The 24,812-nt window shown below is 33.8% G+C and overlaps 1 protein-coding gene across 2 annotated transcripts in view; it reads right to left on the reverse strand.

Moving 5' to 3' along the window:
* LOC131528181 (synaptic vesicle glycoprotein 2C-like) overlaps window positions 1-24,812 on the reverse strand; it is a 48,977-nt gene that overhangs the window by 6,762 nt on the left and 17,403 nt on the right. For both annotated transcript variants that reach the window (XM_058757162.1, XM_058757161.1), the window contains exons 3-10: window positions 16,579-16,759; window positions 12,013-12,164; window positions 5,800-5,933; window positions 4,695-4,784; window positions 4,457-4,567; window positions 3,931-4,019; window positions 2,148-2,312; window positions 332-465 (exon numbers count right to left, since the gene is read on the reverse strand). In XM_058757162.1, coding sequence (XP_058613145.1) covers window positions 332-465; window positions 2,148-2,312; window positions 3,931-4,019; window positions 4,457-4,567; window positions 4,695-4,784; window positions 5,800-5,933; window positions 12,013-12,164; window positions 16,579-16,759 — 1,056 coding nt within the window. The remainder of the gene's footprint in view (window positions 1-331; window positions 466-2,147; window positions 2,313-3,930; window positions 4,020-4,456; window positions 4,568-4,694; window positions 4,785-5,799; window positions 5,934-12,012; window positions 12,165-16,578; window positions 16,760-24,812) is intronic.

The raw sequence follows: 24,812 nt of genomic DNA on the forward strand, positions 1-24,812 counted from the left end.
CTTGGAAAGCAACATTTCACTTAAAAAATAAAATTGTATTCATTTCATTCTAATTTTAAAATTGTATATGTACACATCAACATTATTTCATATTTTCTTGTATTTAATTAAAATTAAAAAATGCACACACACACATTATATTTAGAACTTATTGCAATTGAAAATGTATTTTATATAATTACTGATATTGCATAATATTTTAATATATGTTAATAATTAATAATATATGTTAAGAATATTTATTTTATACTTATTTTATTATTACTTATTTATGTCACATGGCAACTGACAGCCCTAAAAATTAGGCAAGTCGATTTCAACACACTCGTACCTGTATTATAGAAGAACGCTTCTATGATGGTGCAGTTCTTGAAGAAAGAACCGATGGAGCTGATGTCCTCAAAGTAACAGCTCTGAAAGGTGGAGTCGATGAAAGTCACAGACTTAAACTTCATGCCAATGAACCTGAAATAAAGGACAGGACTGGTCAGGACACAACTAACCAGCTCAATGAACAGTTTTCATAATCTAGTGAGTTCTGTCATTGTGATTGATTTGTGTGTGTGTGTGTGTGTGTGTGTGTGTGTGGAGCCTGATCTCATCTGCTCATAAATGAGCATCACAGGAGCTGGACGCTACAACAACATGATAAGAGAGCTTCATCTCCAGGAGAGAGGGATGAGGGAAAGAGGAGGAGTGGACGGAGAGCATAAACAAAAAGAAAGAAAGAATCAGAGCAAAGCAGAAGGAAAAGGAGGAGAGAAGAGATAAGGGCATTTTAATTTCCTGGCCCTGCGTCTGGATGAGACATTACCTCAACGACGGGATGTTATTTATGAGAGAGAGATCAGACCTCTGAGAACAATAGCACACACACACACACACAGAATGTAAACGTTATGACCAGCATTAACCGCAGCTGAAGATCAGCTCTATTTCTGCTAATCTCTTCTGCAAACGCATGTTTAGTTTCAGGATTTCATTTCACACAAAGGAGCTGAAGTAGATAAGATGAGAACATGGGAAGGCCTCTCAGAGTTCATTGGCGTGTGCAATCTAACTTTTATATCCAGGGAAAACCTGACTCTTCTTGCTCTTTTGAAATAAGAGCTTGATTTCTAACATTCACAACCCAAAACTTCCCAGTGCCAGCTTCAGTTACTAAAAAGAAACCCCAGGAAACCTCCACGATTATGAAATTACAATCATGAGCTCATTAGCATATAACCACCCACATTTACATATCAGCACCTACAGCCAATCCCATTCCAAGCGAATAGCACTATCATGCAAAACTGAATTGTTCCTGCATAATTCAGTGAAAAACATATGTAACCAAATCCGGGGGAACGCAAAAGTTTTGAGAGAGAACGCAAAACATTTGAAAAACATTTTTTCCTCCCACCCTGAATTTTTTTCCATTCACCCCAAATTTTTCCCACCACAATGTCCTGTAAAGGGCTCCGTATATAACAAATTTTTAAATAAAGAAATTAAGAATGGTTGGATTTAGACTAAAAAAAGAATTGCAACAATTCCAAGACGTAAACGTAGAATCCTAAAAACAGTCAGAATTGCGATATGTAAACTCAGAATTCCGAAGAAAAAAAGAATTGTGAAGAAAAAAGAATTCTAAAAAAAAAAGAAGGCAGAATCGCACAATTTTAATTTAGGATTCCAAGAAAAACAGCAAGAATAGCAAAATATAAACTTTTATAAATTGTGAAAAAAGTGATCATTGTGAGATATAATCTCAAGGAAAAAGTCAGAATTGCAAGAAGTAAATGCAGAATTCTAAAACAAAAAATGTCAGAACCGTCAATGTTTATAACTCGCAATTGTGAGAAAAACGTTCAGAATTGTGAGGTACTTAGTGTGTACGCCAACAGTTGAGGGCTTTAAAAAAATGTTTTATTATTATCATTTATAACAATTCTTCTTAGTATATTTCAAAAAGACCATGTTATCATAAAAGCACAGCAGAAAAACGGCCTGTTTATTTCTAAGGAGGGTGGAAAATTGTCATCAAAAACTAAATTATGAGCAAAAAAAACCTTAATGGAGATAATAAGAGGAACTCAACATATAAAATGCAGAATGCGATCTTTAATATGAGAGCACAGACATACTGTCCCACACAGACTGACCTGTCGTTAATAAACACTCCGTTTTTATGGATCTGGTTCTCCAGAGTGAAATTAAAGGTGAAATCTTCGATTCTCTCGTCGTTGTGGATCTTCACGCGGGATGCGTAGTCGTCTGCCTGCAGGTGCTTTATGACGTCAGGGAACCAGACAGACAGACCGTAGTACCTGCGCACAGGAAGTGACATCATCAGAGCGCTGACGGGTGACGTCTGAGTGACTAACAGGGACTGAAGCTGGCTGAGGTGTGTGTGTGTGTGTGTGTGTGTGTGTGAGCGTGTGTGCGCGCATGACACAGGTGGTGACACCAGCGTTTAGTTAATTAATTTCTGCTCCTCAGCGGTGGGCTTCAGTCTGACAGAGAGCAGCGATAGAGGCATCTGTTCGCTCTTTAATTAGTGTGTGTGTATGTGTGTGAATTTCTCTTTTATTTTGTATTGAAGTGTTTAGCTTGAGTTGGTCTGTGACAGAGTGAAGACATAAATTTATTACTAGACTAAAAACAAAAGAGACGAGGGTGGAAATAAGACAAGAAAAGAGAAATTGAACAGAATAGACATAAAGCAATAAGCCACGTTTTACAGTGATTTTACTCAAGTTTAGGGGTATTGTTAACCTGAAACCCAAAAACAGTAAACCCGATTATGCTCTGAAGGTTAATAGCTCAGGTTAGGGCCAGTGTTGTTATGGTAAATTAAAACTATTAAAAATTGTTGTTATTCATTGAAATAAAATATAAATATTACATAAAATAAACTTAAGTGAAAATTAGAAATGTTGCCTTCACAACTAACTGAAATAAAATAAGTTTAAGGTGAAGCATTGCAATTACTACAACTAAAAACTACATAGAAATAGTTAATGAATACAAATTACAAATATTAAAAAAAACTTAAAATTATTTTATTTCAGCTAGTTTAACATTTCAAATTTTCATTTAGTTTAACTTGATATAATAAAATAACTAAAAATGAGATAAAAATGAATTTAAAAAAAATTGACAAAAAAACTAATAAAAATGATTAAAAAACACACCACGAAATGACTAAAACTTCAACTAAAATTCTTCTGCCAGTTATATACTGTAGTTCACTAATCTAACTGTGGATTCTTTATCAAATTGGACTATTAATATCAATTTGAATTTAAATGTTTGCTGGATATTTTACAGATTAGAACACAACTCATCCCAGCTGGTTTTAGAGCTGGAACTATCGGTTTTAGACTAGACTAGACTAGACTAGAATAGAATATGTCCCAGAAAAGCCAGGTCAGAGGAGTTTCAGGTGTAATTTCATGAGTAAACCGGCCTTTTACACGAGTGTGGATATAAGGCCTCCTGCAGAGCTCTGTCTCTGAGCCCGTCCATCCAGGCTTAAGCTCCAATAAATACAGTAATTAAACAGTGACTGGTCCCCCTCATGCAGCTTCACCCCTGGGCCTAACCACTGCAAGACAGATACTTAAAACATGGTGATTACAGGGACAACACTTCATTACAGTGCCAGAGAGCAGCAGAGAGAGATTGAGAGGAAGAAAAACAGTGTCTACTGATTGGAACAAGGCTAAATAGAATAGAATAGAATAGAATAGAATAGAATAGAATAGAATAGAATAGAATAGAATAGAATAGAATCTGATGATATTGTACTCTAAATGGCATGCAAACAGTGTGTGATCACTATAATCACGGCTTCCTGGGTGATAATGTGTGTAACTACAGGGGTGATGAATCAGGGGTCGGTCCAGCCAATCAGACGCAGACATTAGAGCCAAACAGTCTCACCCGAACGACAGCGAGAACCAAACCACGGCCAACTTCACAGTGTTGTCCTTGACGGGGTAATCCCAGCACTTCAGGAACGTGAGCCAGATCTGCACACACACACACACACAGTCAAACTAACGCATAAAGTGCTAATAAAACACCTGCGTATAATGGGATCTGATTTCATTTCAACACAGCATTAGGAAATGCAAAGGCCAAGATGAATCAGCAGAACATTTGTGTGCGTCTGAGTCCCAGCTGGACTTTAGCGTGACTTATTCGTCTTAAACGAGAGGTGTTTATGCAAACGGTTTCACGTTTCAAGCAGTAAACCTTTTCTGTGCTCAATGTCAGCACTGAGATTTTGCTCTAAGATGCAAATCTTTTTTGTGGCCAAACTGGAGTAATGATGATGAAAATTCAGCTTAAATCACAGAAATAAATCACAGTTAATATTTCACAATATTACTGTTTTTACTGTAATTTTGAGGATGTGAGGTGGATGTGTGGGATCTACAGGAGATCTGAGGGTTTGTTCACTCACTCCGCGCAGTTCGCTCTTGATCCTGAATAAGACTTTGGCCGCAGGGTTTGCTGACTCCGACTGCATCTCCACCAGCTCATCCAGCTGCTTGGGGATCTTTATACGGTTCACCTGCAGGGGGAGACAGAGAGACGTCATGTTACCAGCGCAGTTTGAGCCAGTGGGGTCAAGAGGTCAAGCTGGTTAGCTCTGGTTAACCACTGCCGGTTGTGTGTGTGTGTGTGTGTGTGTGACTCACAGTAAAGACTTTCTCTGGCTCTCCGCGCGCACGCATATTTGTGTCATGAATCTGTTTGAGAACCATCCACGCCTCGTCATGCTTTCCTACCTGGAGATGAGAGAAAACACAAATAAAGTCAAGTCAAGCTTATTTATACAGCACTTCTCACAATACACATTGTTTCAAAGCAGCTTTACAGAAAATCATAAACTTAACGTTTATAATATCTCAATATATTTATTTCTCATAGTCATCCATCAGATTAGAGCTTTTTTGAGCCCTTGAAGGGCACTTCGGGAAGGGGACGCCATTTGTAAGGACGTTCCAAAAGAAAGTGAGCAACTGAATCCCTTCCAGAAGTCTGTTAGTGAAGGGAACATGCGATGGTCACTTCACGGAAGTGATTTCCATCTGTGATCATGTGATCTTCACTTAGGAGATCTTGCGATGCATTTTAAAGCAAAATTAGGGTTTATTTTGGCCTTGCATACAAAACGTAAGTAGAATAAGCTAATTAAAATTGTCTTTATTTTTATGTAATACAAAATATTTAAAATAGAGATATTATTAAATATTATTAAATATTTATGAACAACTGTTGGAGCGCTGAATGCTGCATGCACGCGCAGCGTTGTCAAGGTAACATTTTGTCTGTCATTCCCTTCACTAAGGGAGTTCCAAACGCTTATACGAGACAGTAATGCCCTACACCCTTAAAAGAACACACTTCAAGGGCTCCGCCCTTCGAAGGGAGTAGGGCATAGGGATGCTTATAGTTACATTTTGCGATGATATAAACAATCAACAATTTAAACAATATAAACAATTTGTCATCACAGGAATAAGTTGCATTTTAAAATATATTCAAATAGACACCAGTTATTTTAAATTGTAATAATATTTCACAACAAAAATTACTTTTTAAAACCCACAACAAAATTACCAAAACGCGAACTAAAATTAATATAAAAATCAATATAAAATGTAACTAAAATATAAAAACAATACAAAAATAAATACAAAAATTAAAATACTATAATAAATAAAAATATAATAATAATAATGATAGTAAAATAACACAGTTTCACACACACACACACACACACACACACACACTTGTTACCTCCAGGTAGAAGCGTGGACTTTCTGGCATGAATGTGAGCGCCACGACCGCAGAGACGCAGGGCAGCGCGCAGACAACCACAAACACACGCCAGCTGTGGAACTGATACGCTGAACCCATGCTGAAACTCCAGCCTGCACACACACACACACACACACACACACACACATTCACCAACACTGAAGACTGGAGTATTCTGCTTTGATCACAGGAATAAATTACATTTTACAATATATTCACATGGAAAACAGCTATTTTAAATTGTAATAACATTTCACAATATTACTGTTTTTACTGTATTTTTCATCAAATACATGCAGCCTTGGTGAGCAGAAGAGAATGTTTCTTTCAGAAACATTACAAATCTTAGTGACCCCAACCTGCTGAATGTTAGAACTGACAACCGCAAACATTCACCTACAGAAAACAGAATAAATGTTAAAAAAAAATTTTTTTTGCTTTTGCCAAAAACCACTTACATATGATGTAAAACTTATTTTTTTGAAGAAAATGTAGGTTTCTTATTGACCCAAGTGAAAAATGTGCTTGTTCTGTGTTACACATGACATTCAAATTTTAACCTGTTGCTTGAAATGTATTGAGACTAATAAATTATTTAGGTACAATTTACAGGCACAAAACATCGATGACAAAAAAGTAAAATGGCATTACGGGTAAAATGATGATATCATAATATTATGTTACTTTGATGTTACAGTTTGAATGATAATTCATAATTATGTACCATGATATTTACATGATACTCTGAGATATTTAAAAAAAATAATAAAATGGTGATACCATTAAAAAAAAAGCCATGGCACCTCATCAAAAAACAAAACAAAAAAACATGGTATTACCACAGTAACATCCTCAAAACAAAGGTATTTCCATGGTACCATGCCCAAAATGCTGTACTTTTTAATTGTCTCATTGATATACTACTACAATTTTTTAAATATTTAAATTACATTTTATTTTTCTGTTTTCATTTTGTTTTTAGTCCAAATTTTTGTAATTTTGTTGTGGTATTGACATTTTTATTATTTTTAGAATTTAAAAAAAAAATGTTGTCTATATTTTTTTAAATTAAGTTTTTCTTTATTTTGTTTTAGTTATCTGAGTAATTCATCTTAAATTAAATAAAAATGGGAAATGTTGCCTTGGCAACTAGTTGAAATAAAATAAGTTTAAGGTTTTTTAATTCATTTAATGTTCATTTTATTTCAAGTAATGAAATGTTTTTATGGTTTTAATATCATTTTTAGTTTTACCCTGAACAGTACCATGGCGTTTTTTGCTTTTGTTTGTAACAAGCAAATGCAGTTCAGTACGCCAATGGTTTCCACAAAAGCCTTTGAGAAGCCTCTGTGACTGAATTTCACAGTGAATAAGTTTGTTTGTGTGTGTGTGTGTGTGTGTGTGTGAAGAGGAGTCGATTAAGAATGCCTGCAGGAGTAATACTGCTGAAAAAATACACTCTCACTGAAAAATAATCATTAAAGTTGGTATCATTTTCCACATGGCTGCTGCTCTCTGACGCTGCGCAGAATGTCTAGCGGCACCATATGGTGTGTGTGTGTGTTTGATTCAGACACAGAGAAGCAGTGAGCGATGGAGCCGAGCGCGAGTGCTTACAGGACAGCTGCAGGGGAACGGAGAGTAAAAATGAAGATGCCTTAGAGGACAGAAAGGCCTTAGACCAGAAAAATGCTTTAAAGGAAGATTCTGTCATCATTTACTCACTCTCATGACACTTCAAGCACTTCATCAGAATGTTCATGCTGCTCTGACAGTGGATGAGGCTGTTGAGCTCCAGAAAGGACAGAAAAGCACCATACAAGTAGATTTGATTTGTGCAACATATTAAGAGATTTCTTGAATTTTGTTCAAAGTCTGCATATGCTGAAGAGGAAATGAGACACGTGATGACAAAATATTCACATTTAGATGAACATCCTTTAAATTCCCTTAATAAAAGTTTTTTTTTCTTTTCAATATTCAACATACAGTGAGGAAAATATGTATTTGAAGACCCTGCTATTTTGCAGTTCTCCCACTTAGAAATCATGGAGGGTCTGAAATTGTCATCGTAGGTGCATGTCCACTGTGAGAGACATAATCTAAAAAAAATCCAGAAATCACAATGTATGATTTTTAACTATTTATTTGTATGATACAGCTGCAAATAAGTATTTGAACACCTGAGAAAATCAATGTTAATATTTGGTACAGTAGCCTTTGTTTGCAATTACAGAGGTCAAACGTTTCCTGTAGTTTTTCACCAGGTTTGCACACACTGCAGGAGGGATTTTGGCCCTCCTCCACACAGATCTTCTCTAGATCAGTCAGGTTTCTGGCCTGTCGCTGAGAAACACTGAGTTTGAGCTCCTCCAAAGATTCTCTATTGGGTTTAGGTCTGGAGACTGGCTCGGCCACGCCAGAACCTTGATATGCTTCTTACAGAGCCACTCCTTGGTTATCCTGGCTGTGTGCTTGGTCATTGTCATGTTGGAAGACCCAGCCTCGACCCATCTTCAATGCTCTAACTGAGGGAAGGAGGTTGTTCCCCAAAATCTCGCAATACATGGCCCCGGTCATCCTCTCCTTAATACAGTGCAGTCGCCCTGTCCCATGTGCAGAAAAACACCCCCAAAGCATGATGCTACCACCCCCATGCTTCACAGTAGGGATGGTGTTCTTGGGATGGTACTCATCATTCTTCTTCCTCCAAACACGTTTAGTGGAATTATGACCAAAAAGTTCTATTTTGGTCTCATCTGACCACGTGACTTTCTCCCATGACTCCTCTGGACATGCACCTACGATGACAATTTCAGACCCCTCCATGATTTCTAAGTGGGAGAACTTGCAAAATAGCAGGGTGTTCAAATACTTATTTTCCTCACTGTATACCGTGTCAAATTCGTTAATTGTGCTGTATGGAGAACCAAACCTGCAAAACAAAATCCGTGCAAAATGAAAAGAAATTAAACAAAAAATGAAACAAATTTTCACAGTAGAAATAAATAAATGAAAAAGTAAAATAATAATATTTAAATAATAAAATAATATATATATTCAATTTTGTACTAATTATATATACAGTATATATATATATATATATACACAGTATATGTATATATATATATATATATATATAAATAAAATTACAAAAAATGAAAGAATAATTAGTCATTTAATATAAAAATTAATTGAGGGCTAAATTTTGTGAAAACTGCATTTTTTTTTTATTTCATTGAGTATTTATTTCTTTTTTGCAGGTTTTGTTCTCCACAATGCCAGTCCAAATGAGCACATGATAGACTTTACAGTTTAGCTGATGATGCAAGAACACACTATATGAGCAGTAATATCTCACACACACACACACACACACACACACACACACACACACACACACAGAGAGAAAGCCCTGTAGTCTTTGAGCACTAATGTCCTCTGGATTCTAATGCAATCACTCACTGTTGGCTGTAAGTGGCCGTCGGGGACACAGAAACATCACCACAGAGACGAGAGTTAATATCACATCCCTAAAGCTGCTCATTTACTCTCACTCCATCTGTATGCTATCCGTCCTAAACAATATACAAGATCACAAATACAGTGTCCCCGTGAGAGCACAAAGCTGCCTTCAGGGGCACTTACGTCTCAAAGGCTGCTCTTCCAGAGCTCAGGAAAAATAATGGCATACTCAGCTAAGTCTCCTTAAATGTATCATGTTCATCTCAGACGTTTATCCTAATATTCTGCAGGGGAAACACTCATTACAGGACTGCAGCACAGCACTGTGTGTGTGTGTGTGTGTGTGTGTATGTGTGTGTGTGTGTGAGGAATAACCCCGTGGGTTTGTGTTTATCAGTCACCATAGAGAATCTCATTATATAGATTATATGTGTAATGGAGTGTGTTCATAGACCAGAGAGTCTACAGACATACACCAGCACAAGACACTCACACACACACACACACACACAGCTTCCATTACAAACTAGTATAGATAAGCTATAGTGCTTAACAACTGAACACTGACGTATAACTGGTTTTAGCTGGTGACCAGGATGGTGACACTAGTTAAGCATCTTACCATCTTAACCAGCTAGAAGACCAGCATTGTCTGTCTAAAACCAAACCTAACAATTTAAGGTGATCTAAACTGGAAAAGATAACTAACCAGGAAAAGATGAAAATGTGAAAATCTAAACTATATAAACATTATTTGATAATGCATCATCAATTTTAATACAATTTTAATAAAAATTAATGTAGAGGTTGTTTTGCGGTTTTTTAATATTAAAAAAATATTATATATGTGAAATGTGAAAATATGAAATATATTTATAATCTAACATAATCTGATAATGCTTTATAAGTTTAAACATAAATTAAAATAAAATAATAAATATAAAAACCAAATAAAAATAAAAATAAAAATAAAATAATGATGAAATCTCAGACCCTGCATTTCTACTTGAGAACAAAGGTTGGAGGTTGTGTCTGAAATTTTAACCAACTTTGCGTTTGACAAGTGCAGAACACGCACACACACACACACACACACTTAAGCGGTTTCACGGGCGCTAAAGTCCTTCACCTGCCTCTCGCTGTGTTTCTGCAGTGATGGAGTCATTGCGGCAGAACCGTTTGGCCACACGCCGCTGCCTCCTGACCACAAAAAACACTGCTAATACAAGAGACGCTAATCAATTGACCTCGATTACAGCACAGTATCTCGCAGAAGAGCAGCAGCACCGTTATTTCTGCTTCTGTTTACACTCGCTCACAGAAAATCACCCATCATCCACTCATAATGAGATGATGAAGGACGCAGAGGCTTCCCGTTAAACGCCTCCCGCAGAATCGGTTATGTGAAATCAGCACAAACATTTGTCTCATTCTGCACAAACTGCATCATGTTCGGTATCGATGTGTAATATTATCTGCTAGCAGAATCTCATGCGTTATTAAAATACATATTTCTGAAAATTATTTACAGGAAGAAACATTCTAGAATCCACTCAGCAACCGCTGACTCCAAACTATATTATATTATATTATATTATATTATATTATATTATATTATATTATATTATATTATATTATATTATATTATATTATATTATATTATATTATATTATATTATATTATATTATATATTATATATTATATTATAACTCATTATAAATAATACAATAATATATTTGTGGATATAATATAAATATATTGTATATATAAACATACAAAATGTAATATACATATAAAATATATAATATAATGTATTTACATTATTTATAATAATAAATAAAATGTTAATTTTTATATAACATATTCTTAATATTTTCTTTAAAAATCTATATCATAAGTAATACAAAATGTAATAATTTATATATATAGTTTTTAGATCAAGAAAACATACACACATGTATACATATGAATACACTCATGTTATTTATATTACACACACACACACACACACACACACATATATATACACATACACTATTTTATTACATTCTATAATATATTTACATTATTTTTATGTACACACAGAAATATATACTTACATATATAAATATACGTAAATATATTTGAAGAGCTTATTTGCAAAAAAGATAACTCAGATAACAGATCAAATGTTCAAAAATCATGTTTTTTATTGTGTTATGTTTTTATTGTGTTTTGTTAGTTAGCTGTATTTTTAGCTATTATTATTTAATCAAAACATATATATATTTCTTTATTTATTCTTAATAATTTCTTGATCTAAAATAATCACAAAAAATGAACAAATTGAATTGAGTTCTGTGTTTGATGTGTAATATTGTTGACGTGTAACACTGGTAGGATAACAGAATCTCATGCATTAAATAAATTTATGTTATTTTAAATTATTTACAGCACAATATCACTTAGCAACCTCTCAGAACAACCTAGCAACCGCTTGGAAGCAAACTAAAAAAAAAAAAAAAAAAAGCACACACATTGCACCTTTGCATTAAAACACCACCAAAAAGCTCCAAAAATGTATTTTATATGTGCATTCTGCATGCACAAGTACAGTATATAATATAATTTATTTATTCATAAATGCAAACTAAGCTAAAGCCGCTGCGGTTTGTGAATCTGAATTGATGTCAGTGTAAAGGAGTCTCTGCTCAGTCATTGGGTGATCGAAGCGGAGCTGTCACTCACCGTAGTGTGGAATGATGGCCCAGGCCATGGCTGAGGCGTAGATCCCGCCCACCATCCAGAACATGCAGAGCCAGCTCAGGTGTTCACCGCGCTTCTCACGGGCCAGAACCTCCGCAAAGTACGAGAACACGATGGGAACCGTGCCGCCAATCCTGCAAAGATATTATGGCACATTATATTTCATATGAATTTTCAGCATCATTACTCCAGTCTTCAGTGTCACATGATCCTTCAGAAATCATTCTAATATGCTGATTTGCTGCTCAAGAAACATTTCTGATTATTAGCAATGTTGAAAACAGTTGTGCTGCCAAATATTTTTGTGGAAACTGATACATTTTATTTTTCAGGATTCTTTAATGAATAGAAAGTTCAAAAGAACAGAAATCTTTTGTAACATTATAAATGTCTTTACTGTCACTTTTGATCAATTTAATGCATTCTTAATAAATGTATATTAATTTCTTTTCTTTTCTTTTTTTTTCTTTCCTTTTTTTTAAGGACCCCAAATGATTTGAAGGGTAATGTAATTCAAATTATTTAAATCAAAAAATTATTTTGTATCAATAATATCAATCAACAGCATCATAAAATCTACTTAGTATTGAATATTTTGACTACAGAATTATTATATTTATATTTATACACATCGATCATTTATTTGAGATATAAATCTTTTGTAACATAAACACTTTTTATCAATTTAGAACATTGTATAATATATTCTTAATCTTGACCTAAATATAATAATTGATCATTCATTATTATAGTAACCATTATTTGCTTGCTTATATTGATACAAACCCGATTCCAAAAAAGTTGGGACACTGTACAAATTGTGAATAAAAACAGAATGCAATGATGTGGAAGTTTCAAATTTCAATATTTTATTCAGAATACAACATAGATGACATATCAAATGTTTAAACTGAGAAAATGTATCATTTTAAGGGAAAAATAAGTTGATTTTAAATTTCATGGCATCAACACATCTCAAAAAAGTTGAGATAATACATGTTTACCACTGTGTGGCATCCCCTCTTCTTTTTATAACAGTCTGCAAACGTCTGGGGACTGAGGAGACAAGTTGCTCAAGTTTAGGAATAGGAATGTTGTCCCATTCTTGTCTAATACAGGCTTCTAGTTGCTCAACTGTCTTAGGTCTTCTTTGCCGCATCTTCCTCTTTATAATGCGCCAAATGTTTTCTATGGGTGAAAGATCTGGACTGCAGGCTGGCCATTTCAGTACCCGGATCCTTCTTCTACGCAGCCATGATGTTGTAATTGATGCAGTATGTGGTCTGGCATTGTCATGTTGGAAAATGCAAGGTCTTCCCTGAAAGAGACGACGTCTGGATGGGAGCATATGTTGTTCTAGAACTTGGATATACCTTTCAGCATTGATGGTGCCTTTCCAGATGTGTAAGCTGCCCATGCCACACGCACTCATGCAACCCCATACCATCAGAGATGCAGGCTTCTGAACTGAGCGCTAATAACAACTTGGGTCGTCCCAGTTTTCCAAAAAGAACTTCAAATTTTGATTCGTCTGACCACAGAACAGTTTTCCACTTTGCCACAGTCCATTTTAAATGAGCCTTGGCCCAGAGAAAACGCCTGCGCTTCTGGATCATGTTTAGATATGGCTTCTTTTTTGACCTATAGAGTTTTAGCCGGCAACGGTGAATGGCACGGTGGATTGTGTTCACCGACAATGTTTTCTGGAAGTATTCCTGAGCCCATGTTGTGATTTCCATTACAGTAGCATTCCTGTATGTGATGCAGTGCCGTCTAAGGGCCCGAAGATCACGGGCATCCAGTATGGTTTTCCGGCCTTGACCCTTATGCACAGAGATTGTTCCAGATTCTCTGAATCTTTGGATGATATTATGCACTGTAGATGATGATAACTGAGAAACTCCTTTCTGATATTGCTCCACTATTTTTCGCCGCAGCATTGGGGGAATTGGTGATCCTCTTCCCATCTTGACTTCTGAGAGACACTGCCACTCTGAGAGGCTCTTTTTATACCCAATCATGTTGCCAATTGACCTAATAAGTTGCAAATTGGTCCTCCAGCTGTTCCTTATATGTACATTTAACTTTTCCGGCCTCTTATTGCTACCTGTCCCAACTTTTTTGGAATGTGTAGCTCTCATGAAATCCAAAATGAGCCAATATTTGGCATGACATTTCAAAATGTCTCACTTTCAACATTTGATATGTTATCTATATTCTATTGTGAATAAAATATAAGTTTATGAGATTTGTAAATTATTGCATTCCTTTTTTATTCACAATTTGTACAGTGTCCCAACTTTTTTGGAATCGGGTTTGTACATCTAATCTAATTATCACCACTTAAAACATGCAAGTATCAAAAATGAATAAACATTTTGGAATTCTAAGGAGATGTTCACATTACTGTGTTTTTTTTTTTTAGGGTGAAGTGTGTAAAATCTGTATTAGCATCACTAGCAGCACCAAACAGATAATAATTATAATCTTAACAGAGAATAAGTTAAACAAACAAATATATCAATGTAAATAAATGATCACATAAATTCAACAGTTGAAAATGAATTGAAAAACATCTTCCTTTGTGGTGCATCTAGCTATTTTTGAACACAGTCTTGTTGCAGTCGGTCGGTGTGACCTTTGACCCTCTGTTTGAGACGGACCGCAGTGACTGTGCTGCGGCGCTGATTCAGTCTGGAGTCACTGCACTGCTGCAAGGGCAGGAGACCACGCTGAAATTCAATTAGCAATAAAACCCGCTCTCTCTCTCTCTCTGCTCTTAAGTTATGGGTCTGTGCCAGGAGGTTAAAACAACTGTGACATTGCAGAAGTGCTTGAAGAGAGACAGGGAGAGAGAGAGAGAGAGAGAGAGGGACGACGTCTGTCTGACTGAGAGCGAGTGTGTGTGTGTGTGTGTTCAATTCTGTGTTTTATTATAGTTTCTAGTCAGATGTGGGATCCTGCTGTCCTGAAGTGATCCAATAATCATTCAAAGGAACAAAATGTCAATGCTAGCATTTGTTCAGCACATGCATGGTTATCCAAAAAGATCATTTACAGCGTTTTATGCATATCTGTCGACATAAAAATTTGCAACAGATTTATTTATCATGACATGCAATGCTGGAACAACTTAACAGTAATTTGTTTATTATTGCATTAGATCATACATCAATCTCACATCGAAATCAAAGGCTGATTTCAAGTCTGGCCCAAATAACACCATCATAAAATTATAAATGCTATTAGGATTTTCTATCAGTTTAATGTTAAAAGTCACTATAAGTCAGTTATTTGTGGTTTGATTACCTGAAGAGTGAAACACTGACATTTTCGAAACATTTGGATTCCTATTCAAAAAGTGGGAATGCTGGGAAATGGTAGTAACTTTATTGCTATTCTTTTACAGTACAGAAAATGCATTCATTTAAAATGATAATACATTTAATGTATATTTTATGCATAATTCCTTAAAAAATTCCATGCATAAATAAATGGATGCATAAATTTAAACTTCATATGACCAATGAAAAATTGATTGCACCAGGATTCTTTAATTGACTCTGATAGTGAGTGTTCCTGACTGAAATCCTGAGCTTCTTGCGGATAATCATTAAAACAGTTCATGTACATTCATCCCAGCAGAATTTAAAGACAGTGGTCTGACATGTCAGCTTCTGGCTCTGCATTTGATTTTTGCCCTTCATTTTACTTTGCATTTTACAATTTTACTTTGCCTTTAATGGAGGAGAAATTACATGCCTCACCTTTAAGGCGAGAAACTGCAGGAAAAGCCTTTTTTTCATACACTGTTCAATTCTGAGATTTTGGCCTGTCAACAAGTCTTCATTCAGACTAGTGCAAAGAAAACATCTAAAATACACATTTAAGTGTTTATTTTACTGCACTTTATCTATATGTGTCTGTACATTTCAATGCATGGATTTTGAGCCTGGCTTTATTCCAGTGTTATTTTAGCATCATTGATATACTATTACAGTTTTTGTGAATATTTTGAAATTAGATTTTATTTCTACATTTTCAGTTTTCACTTTAATTTTAGTTTAAGTTATTATTTTATTTTATTAATTTTTTGTTTTAGTTATTTTAGTATTTCAATTTAAACTAAATGAAAATGTGAAAATATGAAAATGTGTGCCTTGGCACAAAAGTTCTATGTTTTATTTTATTTCACTTAAAGTTTATTTTATTTTAAGTAACGAAAATGCTTTTTTTACAGTTTAGTTAAGTATAATAATCCTGCTTTAAATTTATGCAAATGAGTGCGTATTTAATTAGATAATGTCTCATTTGCATACTTATAACATTTCAGAAAATTTCTATCTTAACGTACTGTGATTAATCAGCTGGGTAAGTATGGTGCGATCTATTAGTTACGTTTTCACTCGATTCTCTCGTCTTAAGGACGCTCTGAATGACCTTTCCCGCACGTCATCGGTGATCGTTCCTCACGGAGCAGTTAATTAACCTGCAGTCATTAGCTAAGTGAAGGAAAGCAGAAGATGGATGGATGGACTATGAACTCACCCGAAGCCCGAGAGCATCCTGCAGAAGAGGAAGGTACCGTAGCCCTGAACGAAGGACGACAGGAAGGCGAAGAAGCCGTTGACTGACATACAGACCAGCAGACACTGACGTCGGCCCACTTTATCTGACAGGCCGCCCCAGAAGAACGCGCCCACCATCATTCCCAGATACACCACACTGCCTGCACACAAACACACACACAAAAAAATAGTGTGAGCTCAACTTGAAAGTGCACTTTACTTCACACACACATGTGAAATGTGTGAAACAGCACATACAGAGTCAGAATGTCAGGGTTACTGTAGTGAATTAAAACTAAAATTCAAATCATTAAAAAAACATTGTTGTTACTTGATATAAAATAAAATGAAATACAGTATGAAAAACTTTTCATTTCAGCAAGTTGCCAAGGCAACATTTCTCATTTTCATTTTGTTTAACTTGCTACTAAAATAACTAAAACTAAAATTAATAAAAACATATAGACACACACACACACACACACACACACATACTGTATATATATATATATATTAAAAATGACATAAACACAAAATAAAATGATCAAAATAGTTGAAATTTAAAAATAAAAAGTAATTCAAAATATTAATAAAAACTATAATAGTACCTCAATAATACTAAAATACCACTGTTATGTTTGTATCGCATTATCATATGAAGAATTAAGAGACCATTTGCTTGATTTACATGTTTTACAATGAACTAGCTTTTTTTCTTTTGCTGTTTGGCTGTTTTCTTTTATTTCTATTTAACTATTAAATTAAACATATACTTTTATTTCATTCGTTCATTTTAGTTTTCAAAATTTTAGAACTTAAAATTAACTTTCTCATTTCAGTTAGTTGTCAATAATGCAACATTTACAATCTTTTTCATCTAATACTTATATTTATTAATAATAATTGTAATTTGCTTTTATTTTCATACTTTTAATTTGTTTTAGTATTTTGTTTTTTGCTTGTCAGCTTTTGTTAGTTATTTCTATTTAGCTTTAATTTATTTTTATTTTAGTTTGAGTAATTTTAGTTTAAATTTACTTATTTCAGTTAGTTTCCAATAATACAACATTCCTGAATTTCTAAAAGGTTTTTTTTTTTGTTTTTTTCAAGTTTTTCCATTTTAAGTTTTTCCAGTCATATGGTGACTGTAATATTGGCAGCTATTGTTTATTGATAAGTATTGATTAACGGAAAGCTGAGACTGTGACATAAATAACACACACTGCTGTTATTAGTTTTATTGATTGGTTTCCATCATCACAAACCACAGTCCACTGGCACATTTAAAGGGACAGTACACCTAAAAATGTCAACACATTTTTTGAAGAACATTAACATTATCTAAATATCTAAAAGGTTTTATATTGGGTTCAATATACATGGGAAAACTAATGTAGAAATAATTTTTCTAAGTAGTAAGTTTCATAAATTATTACAAAGAAACAGCAACACATTTAAATAACTGCAAAATTTTAAGCAGAGAGACTAAAATAGTATAATAATGCAATAATATTTGTTTTGTTTACACTATAAAAAAGAATATGTATGATGATGTAAATAAAAGAAAATTTTTACAAGAAAATACTATTTCAGTCTTTTTACTTCAGAATTTCACATTCACTTGTCGTTTCTTTGTAATTATTCATAAAATTTACAAGCAATTTTTGAGTGAAAACTTTCTACACCAATTTTGTTTTCATTGTGCAACTTTATAAACACACAAAATCATCTTTGCAGCGTATGTTCTTTTGTGTTTCGCAGAAAAACTAAAGTCATACTTGTTTTGAACGGCAGGAGGATGAGAAAATAATGAGGAAACTTTCTTTTTTTGGTGAACTGTCCCTTTAAGAAGAAACACTAGCCAAAAAATTAAAACTCATTTGCTCATCATCATTGTTATCGTCCAGTTACACTTATTTTGCTTGAAACCAGCAACTTTTGGATGTAAAACACTCTTGACAACATAAAGAAGAACTAAAGATGACCTTCACGGGCTTTTAGTTACTCCAGATGTGCAATGCTTCAACAGAAATGATCACAGGTGTATTTCGCTCATTGTTTCTTTGTGGGTTAAGAAAGACTTTATCTACACTAATTCAGACACACACAAATACGCTTGCAATAAATCCAGTCCTGTCCTCTCACTCAAGCGCTGATTTATGTGGTAGTGTGCAAGTGAAGCCCATCTGATGAGCAGAAGCTGGACCAACGGAAACCCGAGCGTCATCTCTTTGTATCTCTGTGTTCGCCGTTCTCTCCGTGAGTGTGTGTTATCGCCCTGTGCAGACGTGACGGGACGCCTCGCTCATCTATTACTGTCTGACAGCACTGAATACTGCGGCTCGCTAACACCAACGCAGACCGGAGTGCTACGATCAGCAAAAGAGCTGCTTTCAGAGACACACATTTACAGTATTACACTCACTCTGCACACACACACACACACACACAGAATAATAAATTAATATTAGAAATAAATATGTCAAAGTTTATACTGAGAAATATCTTCTAATTTCTTATAGATTACATCAATTTAGAAAATATTTCTGTAACTTGACATTGAACTTTCTATTCTATTAATGTATATATATACACACACACACACTCATATAGTTTCATGTTTTATATATATATATATATATATATATATATATATGTATGTATGTATATTTTAAGGTGTGTACTTTTACTATTTTTTCTGTGCTTGTCTTTTTTTGCAGTTCATTTCTATTTAGCTTTAATTCATTTTATTTTTAGTAATTTCAATAAAATTTACTTATGTCAGTTAGTTGCCAATATTGTAATATTTCTTATTTTCTAACCTTTTAAAGTTTACTTTTTTCAATCTGTTTAAATTTTATTTGATTTCATCTTCATTTCAATTAGAAAATAATTTTTAATAGTTTTAGTTAACAATAACAACACTGGCTTTGTCTCAGATGTTTCTCCTGCAATTCCTTTGGAGAAATAAAAACAAAAAATAGTGTTAACACCATACAGTAGAAGTACAGAGCTCTAAAATACATGTTTTATTTTATATTTTCTACATATATATTTTTATGGTGTGTACTCAAATATTTATTGCACTCAATTCAAAGCAATATTATTATTATTTATTATTCATTTATACTTTCAATTTATTATTCTTTTATACTTAAAAGGTATTATTTAGAATTTACTTTTCTGACTTGATAATGAACCATAATTTTGTATGAATCAGTAATTTTAGACAGACAGATAGTTATTTTTTTAAATTACAAATATAGTTAACAATGCAAGTCAGAGCAATTAATCAAATAAATCAAAAAAATATAAATTATAATTTTTTTTTTTTTAACAGAGTTCACAATCACGTCAGAGAAATATCTTAACTAATTAGTTTATCTATTTTAACTAAAAAATGAATGAACTTTAATAGTGTTTATCTCACATACTACGCAGCTCTAGATTACTAGTTGAAGTAATTGTGCTCATCTTATTAACAAACCACGAATGGAGCTTCATTGGGAACAATGTATTTTTCAACCCAGAAGCTGCTTCATCAGTGGCCTGTGCCGCTTTATCTGGGAAACACAGCAGCTTCTTCTCCTTTCTCCAGGTCAGAAGCTTCTGAGGGACTGAAGACATGAACCCGCTTCAGCTGTTCAAACAGCGAGAGGCTCTTTGAAGAATCAGCACAGATATGCTCAAATATGATGCTTTAGCTTTAGCTTATCACATGTGCATATTTTACAATATTATGTTCCAAAATGGCACTGAAAAGACATATTTTCTTTTGGTTGTACAGCTGCGCCGTCTTCCCCTCCTTCGCTGCGTAATCTTTCCTCTCATGTGTGATTATGTTAGTGAATTGAATCTACATGTCAAAGCTCTTGTTATTAATTTCCCAGCATTCAGTGAGACTAATGAGTTCCTGCGGCGTGAACTTTCCTTTTCTCTCGTTCCCTCTCTCCGACTGATTTCAGCTCAGAGAATCGCCCGTAATTCCCCCGATCCGTCAGAAAATCCCTGCGGAAACCCGCGCGAGCGACAACCGGAGCGAGACGGACGACTCCAAACACGGGAATACGGAAAACAGGGGACTGGAAAACGGCTGGAAATCTTCTGAAAAGAGTCATGGGTCTAAAATACACATGATAAATTCAGTGTGTGTGTGTTTAATGGGTAAGATTTACAGAGATTGATCTACATAACTGTATATTACAGAGTAAATATGGTCTGACCAATCAGAGCGCAGGACAGGATGAGTGTGGGCGGGCCGGACATCCTGTATGTTTTAATTACAGAAGCTGCGGACAGATAAAGACATGATCACACAACACACACAGACAGACACACACACACACACACACACACACACACACACATAGACACAGACAGACAGATATTTGTTTTTCAGATCTGATCTGTCATTTCTGAGGCGGTGTGTTCAGACTGTGGAGAGCGTCAGCATGAGACTCCTGTAGAAACACAGGGTGGAAAACTGAGCATTTTCCTCAGCGGATGTATATGATGACGTCTCACCGCCGTGCTGAACACATCATGACACAAGGTTCACTTTATGCTTTATGGTGGAAAAATACTTTATCAACCATTTAGACTGTTTTATTTGAGACATAATTAAAAAAAAATTCTGATTAAAAAAATAAGATTCCAAGCCGAGAAACTGCCAAGGATACTTACAGTTAATTGTAATCAATGATATTTGAACTAGAAATAAACATTAAAATCATTATATATATATATATATATATATATATATTCATAAAGTAATATATTTTTTCCAGTGTTTTTATTGAAATATTAATTACTATATCAGTCATTATTGGTATACTGTATAGGTTATATTAATTAAATTTAAATTAAAAAATCAAAAATCAAAAGTGATGTTGTAATTATATATAGTATATAAATAGTATATAAATTTAAATGAATTAATACACCATATACCAAATAATAATTGGTCCTATCTACATATTATTATACATAATTATACACTAAAATCTGGGGTTTGTAAGGTTTTTTAATGTTTTTAAAGGAAGTCTCTTCTCCTTACTAAGGCTGCATTCATTTGATGAAAAATACTTTAGAATTTGTGAAATATTATTACAATTTAAAAGAACTGATGTTTTCTATGTGAATATGTTAAAATGCAATTGATTGCTGTGATCAAAGCTGTATTTTCAGCATCATTACTCCAGTCTTCAGGGTCACGTGATCCTTCAGAAATCATTCTAATATGCTGATTTACTGCTCAAGAAACATTTCTGATTATCATCAGTGTTGAAAACATTTGAGCTGCTTCAAATTTTTGGTGGAAACGGTGATACATTTTGTTTTTCAGGATTCTTTGATGAATAGAAAGCTCAAAAGAACAGCATTTACTTGAAAAAGACATCTTTTGTAACATTATAAATGTCTTTACTGCCACTTTTGATCAATTTAATGTATCCTTGTTGAATAAAAGTATTAATTTCTTGAATTATATATATATATATATATATATATATATATATATATATATATATATATATATATATATATATATATACACATACACATACAACACACACACACACATCATTTTGATCTATACAACATCTGATGTTGCTGATACTGCAGTATGAGAGAGAGAGAGAGAGAGAGAGAGAGAGAGAGAGAGAGAGCAGTAAAGCGTGAAATCAGAAAGTGTCAGGCATATTACAGACGCCTCTCAGGGGTCTTTTCAGCAGAAGAGCATCTCACCTCTCAGAGTTCATTCTGCTCATCTCTCCATCACTCCATCCTCTCTATCTGTCCAACACACGAGCTAACGACCGCGCTAAATCACCAACATCACATGTGCTGCATCCTTCTCTCTTTCATTCCTTCTTTCTGTAATCTACACTCTTTCTAAAAACAATGTCTGAACCCTCTGGTGCTCTATTTTTTCTTCTTTCTATTTTTTTTACTTCAGAATGGTACGAAACTTGGTAAAGGTTTTGGCACTTGTTATGTCACACACACACACACACACACACAAAAATAAATAAATAAATAAATCATAGACATGATTTAACAATGAAAAATGGTCCTGTATTGTTCACAAACACGTAAAAAATAACTGCATTGTAAACCAATGGGAAACAACATTCATCAAAATACAGTAAAAATAAGAAATATTGTTACAATTTAAAATACCTGTTTTCTATGTGAATATGTAGTAAAGTGTAATGTAAATGTAATGTATATTTATTCCTAAAATCACATTTTTAGATATATCAACCTCAAATTTGGAACACAACTTTTTAGAGAAGTTTTAGAGTAGAACGTTTAGAAAAATATATTTCTTATAAAATTTTACATTTTTCAATTTTTTAACCTTTTTTCATAATAATAAATGTAAACTTCTATAACTTTTTTTTTTAGTTTCACCTTTTAAACTTTATTTCAACTATAATCCCCTACGAAAATTAACCATGGTATTACTATATATAAATACATATAACCATAGTTTAACCATGCTATTTGCAGTAAAACTGTGGTAATTCAAATACTAATCAAGAAGCCAAAAAAACCAATGGTTACTACACTTTTAATACAATAAAGCCATGGCAAGTGTTTTCTTTAAAAAGAGACCGAACTTCAGTCTGTGCTCCAAAGCTTTCAAGATTTACCACAGTTTCTAAAGATATTTCATTTTTAGCTCTATGCTCAAAAAGTGTAATAAACGGATGATCACTTTTCCATAAATATAATTTAGTACCATAAAATCCCCTAAAAATACAAATTATTAAATAAAGAAACAAACTAAAATACAGTACATTCATTTCATTGAAAAAAAAAGCAGTCATTTTTGACCGCCACACAAACAACACCAAGGGTTAATAAAAGTCAGCATGATCTCTTCACAATGTGTGTGTTTCACGGTCAAATTACGTAACGTACACTCGATGGCATCTGTGATTGACAGCTCTCTTTATCCGGGACTATGGAATATCTCCATCCGCTCCGCCTGCCGTCTAATTGATCGATCAGAGTTATTGATCCGACCGCAGGCTGACTGTGTGTACTTTACATGATTGTGTTAAGTTCCTGTTGCTAATGCACGTGTGTGTGTGTGTCGGCTGTTATTGTTGCAGCGTCATTAGGAGGAAAGGGTCGTCCTGTACGACGGGCACAAAGAGGACAGGAGGAGGAAAAGAGCGGCTGATTACAGAGAGAGAGGGTAAATAAAGCAGCTTTACTGCAGGGGAAGAAGAAGAGGAGAACGGAGGAAGAAAGATAAGAGATAATGGAAGCTCTGCGGCAGGTGGACAAATGAAAAGCGTCTCGCTGTGGCTGTGAGGAGTCGTTTCTGAACCGTGCTGTTCAATACCTGCTGCTGAAGCTACAACTAACCTCCAGACACAGCACACACTTACAGAAACCACACGCTTGTTTTAATCTGTCCATTTGAGTTTTTAATGAAACATTAAACGTACAGTATGTGTAGTTACTTCTCTCAACTCAAACGTTTTTCACTGGGATCCATTCTTCACAAAGAATAAAAGTAATGCTAATTTTAGAATTTGGTATGAAATATATGACTAATTAATTCACCTAAAATGAGATTTGAATTATACAGTATTTGCAAAAAAAAACAACAATTTAATAATCGCTAAAAAATAAATATTATATGATAAATATTAAATGAATAAATGCAATGTAATATTAATATTAGCAAAAAAATATTATATGTATGTGTATATATATATGTAACATTATTTTTAAACATGAAATATTATATAATAAATATTAAATAAATATTACAAATATTGAATCAAATAGACATACAAGTATATTTATAGTCAATATTACTATTGATTTTTCTCTCTTGATAAATGGGATACTGCTTTAGACTTTTGCATAAAATATGTGATTAAATAATCCACTTAAAATGTTATTTAAATTATATGCATTATTCAATATTTGTAACAGTAGCTATAAAAAGTACAAAAGCATTAAATAACTAAATAGTTATACTAAATATTATACAGTACATGTTAAAATAACTATAAAAAATGTATTGAAATAAACCTAAAAGTATATTTACAGTCGACGTTACTTTTTTTAAAACAATGATAACTTGTAAAATTTGGAAAACAATTCACTCAAAAATATTTTAATTATTTGAATTATTCAACATTTATAATAGCAGCAATAAAATGTACCGTTATTGTTAAATAAATATTA

Source organism: Onychostoma macrolepis, chromosome 21 (genome assembly GCF_012432095.1).
Source record: "Onychostoma macrolepis isolate SWU-2019 chromosome 21, ASM1243209v1, whole genome shotgun sequence".
In the NCBI taxonomy this organism is placed as follows: domain Eukaryota; kingdom Metazoa; phylum Chordata; class Actinopteri; order Cypriniformes; family Cyprinidae; genus Onychostoma; species Onychostoma macrolepis.